This window comes from Centruroides sculpturatus, unplaced genomic scaffold (assembly GCF_000671375.1).
Source record: "Centruroides sculpturatus isolate CEXI.00-Female unplaced genomic scaffold, Cexi_2.0 scaffold1274, whole genome shotgun sequence".
NCBI classification, from domain to species: domain Eukaryota; kingdom Metazoa; phylum Arthropoda; class Arachnida; order Scorpiones; family Buthidae; genus Centruroides; species Centruroides sculpturatus.
The window spans coordinates 118,593-126,882 of record NW_019385446.1 but is presented as its reverse complement, the minus strand read 5'-3'; the positions used below and the strand labels follow the sequence as shown (position 1 = coordinate 126,882).

At 33.0% G+C, this 8,290-nt stretch overlaps 1 protein-coding gene across 2 annotated transcripts in view; it reads right to left on the bottom strand.

The window, feature by feature from the left end:
• Positions 1 to 1,209: 1,209 nt before the first annotated feature.
• The window catches only part of LOC111639080 (integrin alpha-9-like), a 27,034-nt gene continuing 19,953 nt past the window's right edge, over positions 1,210 to 8,290 (bottom strand). The window contains exon 28 of one of the 2 annotated variants that reach the window (XM_023384854.1): positions 1,210 to 1,581. In XM_023384854.1, the coding sequence (XP_023240622.1) occupies positions 1,414 to 1,581 (168 nt within the window). In that variant the 3' untranslated portion in view covers positions 1,210 to 1,413. The remainder of the gene's footprint in view (positions 1,582 to 8,290) is intronic. The other variant, XR_002759008.1, reaches the window with a different exon arrangement.

Here is an 8,290-nt window from a genome sequence, read left to right as displayed (position 1 = left end):
TGAAAAATTTTTTATGTTTCTGTCGCTTAATTAGCCGTCGCCCACTTGATCATCGTTCAGTTGAGTATCGCCCGTACCCGATGGAATTAGAGAGGACCATGTCATATCTCGACTGGGGACAGACTTAATGAACGTTTTATTCCATATTAGTATATACAATTTCATTAAAAATTCAGCCCTACTACAAAAATGAACATTTTGGCTTTTTATAATAATTAATAATATAAAAAATATTTTAAAATAAAATCTCATAACAGATGACGCCACATACAATTACGACATTGAAAATTACGAGTGTCTGGAAAGATGCAAGAGGTCTTGCCAGTTTCTTGAATAGATATAATTTTGGCTAATATTTTAACAGTTTTGAATAGACACGTTTATTCATTTTATTATATAAATGTCTACGATGACAGATCGTATTAATAGGACTTATTGTACTGGTGTTCAGATTCTGCAGTTGAGGAAAACTTATTCAGAGAAAACAAACAATTAGGTGAACAATAGGCTGAACAATCAGGCCATCTGTTATCATATTTTATTAAAAACTTTTTATATTTTTAACTATTATAAAATAGCAAAAACCTTAGTTTTGAGGATAGAGATGAATTTTTTTTTAAATTTAAATGCTAATAACGAGTAAAATCGTCATTGAATCCGACCCTACTGGAGATATACACGACCCCATTTTCTGCCCACCTCTCGACCTTTAACCGCCAAAATTTAATAGTATCAATTCCCCTAATAACCAAACCTCTCTGCAAAATTTCTGAAATTTTGCAGGGAGGTTTGTTTATTCAGAAAGACCGGGCAGGATCATTCCTATTCGATCCCGGATTCCCAGACCGGTATGCATTAATGGCATAGACCTGGGGTCTCAAACTCAAACGCACCAAAGGACCCTCCAAATATATGTATATTAGACGCAGGCCGCAATCAATATTCGGCAAAACAAAAATACTATAATTTAAAAAAAGGCTCTAACAAATGCCCTTTTGTTACCAGTCCTTTACGACTTACTAGACATTTAAATTTTTTTGTTTTAATCCCTGCAATATGTTAGAAATATTGATTTGTTAGAAATTATCAATTCCACGGGCCGGATATGAAGCCTTAACGGGCCGTATCAGGCCCGCGGGCCGCCGGTTTGCGACCCCTGGCCTAAAACATTTGGCCGTTCAAGATTCAAATTAATACAGTAATTCGATTTACTATGTGACGTTTATTTACATTTTGAGTTATACAAAAACAATAGTCGGAAATATTGAGAATAACCAGTATAATCAGAATACCAGTATTGTTTTAAATAATTTAGAAGAATGATTACATTTTTATGATTCTATTGATTGATAAAAATGATTTAAAACATCACGGACGTCAAAATATATAAAATAATTATTTATACATATATTCTTATGTACTATCGACGTTTTCATTTTGATTTTTCATATTTTTCATAAAAGCTTCTGCAGTTTTTTGTACTTCTTCATCGGAAACGAGATAAGGTTCCCATTCTTGCAACATTGCTTGCGTTGTCATCTTTTCTAATTCATCTTTCTTTTTTCTTTTAAAAAATCCAAACTATAAATAAAAAAGGCAAATTATATGTTTAGTAATAATAATAATAATAATGCTCTTCAAAAACAAAATGGATTTAAGAAATGATAAATTTTGTGGCATTGACAAAAAGTCAATTTAATAATTCGATTGAATTAATGGAATACGGCAACAGCATACACGAGAAATGTGCCAAAGAGGATGCCTTCCAAGAAGACCTTCTAAAGAAAAATTAACCATATTTTCACGCGGCCATTCCGTTGGTCAAGTGCGAACCCACGACCAGCTATCATTGGTAATTAGCATTGTGGAACTGGTATCGAGCAGGAACCATACTTGAAGAGGCAGATTGCTCTGTTATGTACTGTACAATACTTTCGCTAAGTTTCTGAACGTCATATTTATTATTATTATTATTATAGCTATCACTGTTAAATCTTGTTCAGTTCCGAATAACAATCTTCGTACTGCTGAATCAAGAAAAATAGCCCACCTTTTCAAGCCCTATTAATAGACAATTGAAATTGTTTGCTGTATGTAACAGTTGACTAAAAAATATAATTTCATACTTTTATATCTATTGAATCTCATGGAGATTACCGATTTTTAAAACAGACAAATTACATGTTTTAACCAGATTAACGAAACTCTTGTACACAGTTTATAAAGTTGCGTTTAATTAAAGAAATCACGTTATGCTGTATATTTTCTTTAACAACATTTAGGTAGTGGGTTGGCGCCTGATAAACGATCTGGCCATGTGGAATTTTCCGGGTTTTCTTCGTGTCTTAAATAGGGAGAGTTTTCCATTCAAGTCCTACCGGGGACATCCTTCACTTGGCAGATTAACCACATGCCTTACTCCATGGTGTAAAAAGAAAAGGTGAAGGAGCTCTGTTTCAAAACCAGAGCTCCCTCATATTTATCTATTCGTTCATTTACGATTTATGACTACTTACGAAATGTGTTTGTATTACCAATTGTTACTGGTAAATTGTCTTTCTCGGTGAATTAGTTCGAAAAGCGCTATTCATCGGTAAGCAAAACATGTGACTAGATGCATACGCCACATGTTCAGAGAACGTAAGTTTATTTAAAGGACCTAAAGATCTGGAATCATTACTGAAGTGGTGGCGAACGTCTCCCAGAGAAGACAGACTTTACAAATCAACAGATTTAGTATGCAAAAGACATTTTGCACCCGACTTTATTATTAAAGACTGGAATGCTACTAACAGAAGTATGTGGACATTTCTGGAAGTAAATGAAACTTACGTAAACTTAAAAGTTTAATAGTAATTTGTTTATCAAAGCTGTTTTTTCATAATTTTATGATATTTTGTTTTAGGTGATGATAAACAATACTTCATAAATCCTTCAGATGACAACGGAAGAATTTTCATATTTTCTGATACTCCTCACCTTATAAAAATAATCAGAAATAGGCTTCTTAATGGACATACATTACATGTAGTCTAATTTTTTATTAATTAATTAAATTAAAAATGATATATTTTTAATCAGTAACTGATTTATTTATTTAGCTTTGAATCATAGCATCATTAAATGGGAACATAATGTAGCTTTGTTTGCCCTGGATTCCAGAGCAGGATGCTTGAGTTTTTCCTAAGCTAACCACTAATCACATTTATCCAAACTTTTCGAAAAATGATAGTTAAATTGGCTTCCCAAATATGCTTCTATTAGAATCAGTATAGAATGCATAATAGTATTCTATACTGATTCTAATAGAAGCATATTTGGGAAGCCAATTTAACTATCATGTAATATCTAATTTTTAAGGTTAATACTATTATGAATCTAACACGGTTAAGATAATTTGAATTTATTTTTAAAATACTTTAATTTGTCTTACAGGTATTTTGCAACTCAACTGTGGATGGACTGAAATTTCATGCTTAAGAGTGACATCAATATTACTGATGTGAGTCCAACAATCGGATTCACAAAATGTATAAATCATCTTTTTGATGCTCTTAATAGACGCTTTCCTTCAGAAGGTGTGAGAAAAATATCAAATGATCTACAAGTATGGGTGAAAATATTTCCATACTATTACTTTTTTGCTTTTTGTGACTTTTATAGTTTTCTTTTAATAATTTATTATTAAAAAATAATTTTATTATTTCTGTTGTAGATACTTAAAGATAACCGAAAATGGCTGAACACCTGGAAAACAATGTTAAAAACACTGTTTTCCATGACCTAACTCTTCAAACAACTGAGGGTCTGAGAGTTACTTTGATGTCAGATATGGATTTGATTCAGTACTTTCTGTGTGACTGCAATTACAAATATGTTTTAACAGAGAAAGTTAATCAAGATCCATTTGAGGTAAGTACATAATTCTAAATTTAAAAAATTACACTAATTGGATTAATTTTTTTTATTTCGGCGCTTCTTTCGTACAATTAGTCAAGCCGGTGGGGAAATAATCCAGTAGTACCATTTATATACCTGTACCAACTGATGATTATTCACTCTTTTATAAAACCACTCGCATATGGAAATTGCATTTTTATGAACAAGAACCAGTTTTGGATTTGATACATTTTCAGCCTTTGACAATAGAAACCCACGCTCAATTAAAGGTACTCATATTTATAACATTAAAAAAAAGGGCACTCTTTTAATTCAGACACCCCAGAGTCTGATTCTGTTTTTGAACACGATGACAGCAGAGCAGAAGTTCGAGACTCTATTATTTACTGTCTATGGTTTTATCTATAGACATTATCTAAAAAATAATCTATGTCAAATTTGCATCTTCTACATCCAGTACTTTTTCCAGTTTAAAAGAAGCCGAAGTTGTTAATGTAAAAAGTAGTGGTGAATTANCCGTGATTCTAATATAAATGTACTTCTTAATTTCACTAATGTTAGAAATGAACTAGTATGGTAAACTATTTAAAAAAGATTTACAGTCCTTCCAACATAAATTAACAGTTTTCAAATCAAACTAAAACACTTAAACCATTCACAGTGCAGAAAGAGGTACGTTCGAGACTCTATTATTTACTGTCTATGGTTTTATCTATAGACATTATCTAAAGAATAATCTATGTCAAATTTGCATCTTCTACATCCAGTACTTTTTCCAGTTTAAAAGAAGCCGAAGTTGTTAATGTAAAAAGTAGTGGTGAATTAATTTATCCAAAACTAGGGATTTGGCTACTAATACAAAATTGTGAAGAATACTTTGAGAAACATTGTGAAGAACTGAAGATTGCATATGTTTTACGTAACAAGGCATTGCAATTTCTACGTAAAGAACATGCAGAAAAGATGCAGCTTACATAATTCGTTATTAGGCCTATATTCTGTTGAGAATGCGCCAATATGCGAAAGAAAAATATTATTTGCTTGGGTTGGAAAGCGAGAAAAAGGAAAAAATCTTCAAATATGCTTCAATTATAAATAAATAAACGAATAAACTANTCTCTGTTCTTTTTCCGTTATTTACATGTGTAGGTCATTTCATTGTTATTCACATTTGATATCGTCATTTATCACATACTGCCATGACACTCTTGTCTGAACTGTCAAGAATTAACGCGATTGGCGAAGCGTAGTGACAGTGGGCCAATGGAGAGCAGGTCCTGGCTATAATGCGGTTTGCGCGCCAATTTTCGTACGTGTGTTAATCGAGCCGAATAGTTTGGCCGAATATTCGGCTATTCGGCTACGCTCCTGGCCGAATATAGGCCTACTATTCGTTACAACACTACAAATTAGACATTCTGTTTTCAATCTCTTTCTGCAAAATTCTCATTTACTTTAAGATTATAGTATATTAAATTAAAACTACTACCGAGGTAACTATACTTCCAGTGGGGCACTCAGGATTTAATTTTCGGAGGAGCCGAGTTGAACGGATAAAATAATTTTTAATGCGAATCCAATAAAACGTGCACCCTATGTCATCGCTAATTCATAAGAACTATAGAAATAGAACACACGACACAATAAAAATGGAGAGTGCCACGACTGCTTGGTCCAAATCAGAATGCACTACTGTATACATCAATGGGAAAATACACAGCTTTACACGTTACATCATCTAGGCAAACGATGTAAGGAATGCAGACTGGTTTTAGTGCATAATGTTATTAGATTTCCCTCACTTTTCTTTCTTAAACCATGCTTACTCCATCCAATCCAATTTTATATTATTGACGACGCCAAACAGATCCAAGATTTGTTGTGTACTCAAATTAAATGGTTAGTTTCGTTTTTGTTATTTTTGTATTTTTGGGCTGCAGGAGACCCCGATTAATTATATAGGAACTTCCTATTCAAATCGGAAGTCACGTTATTTCAATTCAAAAATTTTCCCCCGAAAGATGTTAGATAGATTAACGGCACGACTCTATTGTCAAATAAAATGTACATGGGCAAGACACTACTAATTTGAGGTGGAGAGCACATATTTTAAATTAAATGAATGAAAAATACGATAAAAAATTGCAGACCGGCATTGTGACGATGTCACAATAAATAATTGCTCGTTATACGTTTATTTTTAGTTTGATAAACAGCCAGAGTTACTTCATTCTCTGGTTAAAAAGATTAAAATTCTTTTAATTTTTTAAATTTCTAAACTTTCAGTTGTCAAAAATGGCATTCGAAAATTGTTAGTAATAATTTCCGTGATTCTAATATAAATGTACTTCTTAATTTCACTAATGTTAGAAATGAACTAGTATGGTAAACTATTTAAAAAAGATTTACAGTCCTTCCAACATAAATTAACAGTTTTCAAATCAAACTAAAACACTTAAACCATTCACAGTGCAGAAAGAGGTACACGATGCCCGGGGCTACAATAAACAATTAACTATTTACAACTAATAAAGCAGTCTCTCCCTACATCTGGTTTGACAACTGCCAACTATTTGGAAGGACTATATAAAAATAAATAAATAATGAGTTGCGTTGTAATTTATAATAGCATTTCCCAAAACTTTTCCGACTGCCATCCGCTTTAAATGCATACATTTCTTATATTTTTTCCTGTCTGTTTCAAAATGAAGTTTTGTTCCCTTATTTTTCAACACCCCTAGTGCCTTTAAGAGGCGGTAGAAAAATCCCACTTTGGGAATTATTGATCTGTAATACAAATTTTGGAAATTTACAAATTTTGGAATTAAAAGTCCATTAGAATCCGCAACTTCCTTTACTGTATATATACACGAAGAAGATGCATCTAAATACTGCGCGATAAGATTGGTTATCAAATTGTGCTATGTTATATTGTATATTTACAATTTTATTATTTATTGCTTTGATATTTGATATTTAATTCGACGATACAATATTTTCAAAGATAAATTCTAACATATTCTTTTACCGTGTTCATTCGCCACAAAAATATGATGAATATCTCCATTCCTTAACAAATATTTCACAATGTATAACAGCTAGACAAATATTTATGATAAAAAATTTGGCAAATCATTTTATATCAAATATTTGATGATAAAAATGTTTACCAATGTTTTCTGGAAATTTGGTTTTCATTAACCCCCTATAACGCGGATTCATATAAAGCGGATTCGTATATCGCGGCGAAAAAATTGCGACCATATTCGTATAAAGACGATAAAAGAGACTCGTAAAATGCGGTAAAACGTCATCGCCGACTCGTGTCAGGATTGGTCGAATCTGGACCAATAGTGGACGAGCAGCCGAACTACTTACACGCTACGGAGAGTTTAGGCGGTAAGTTGAGTTTACTATCGTCTGTACAGTATATAAATTAGGTACTGTAAGTCTAATACAGTACGGTAATTTTATACATTTCTTGTGAAAAAAATTTCTTATTCAACGGCCATAAAAACTATTTCTATTAATGATGTCTCCAAAGTTCAACGAAAATTGCAGAAAAATAACTTATTTTTGCAGAAAAATAACTTATCAGAAAACGCGCCCGCCGTTTGTTGCGCTGCTCCGCGACGAAAACAAGCTTAACCAATGGCGTCGTCGAACAGTGCACACTCGGTAAGTAATCCTACAATTTTTTGTTTATAGCATAGGTTATACGGATTATTCCCAAAAAATTATACGTGTTTTGGAAATGTTGAGTCAAATTAGTCTAGAATCGATTAATTTTATGGAAGAAAACCTTTCAAACAGCCTTAGTCCGTAACCTGCACACGTGCCGGGCTGTGATGGCTCATGTATTTAAGGATTCCTACAACGCAAAATTCTTATAAAGTGGAACGTATCTACCGCGTTATAGGGGGGTCGACTGTAATGATATAACGATCGTACGGCCGAAACATCAGTCTAAAGCCCTGGTCACACTATGCGATTTCTAGCCGCGCAAGCGACTGCAACTGCAACAAGCGCGAGTCGCGCGCGTCTTTTCGTGGTCTCACATTGTTCGTTGACGTTGCAACTCGGAAACACGTGACCCTATAATAAACCAATAAAATTACAGTAGCTTGTTTTTGACTACTTTCGTGAGTTTGCCGATATTTTACGTTCTACTTCAGAGTATTTACGGAATTTTAGCCACTTATTAAAATAGCAAGCAATTCCTTTTCTGGAATGAATAAAAGAAAAAAGGCGATTATTTTAATAGAGCTGGCGAAAATACATGAAAAGATAAAATCTTCGATAAAACGAAGAATTAAAATCCCACAGGTATTCGTGAGCCTGAATAAGCTCGATCAATCTCGATTCTGTAAAAGTATTAATCCTCTGACTA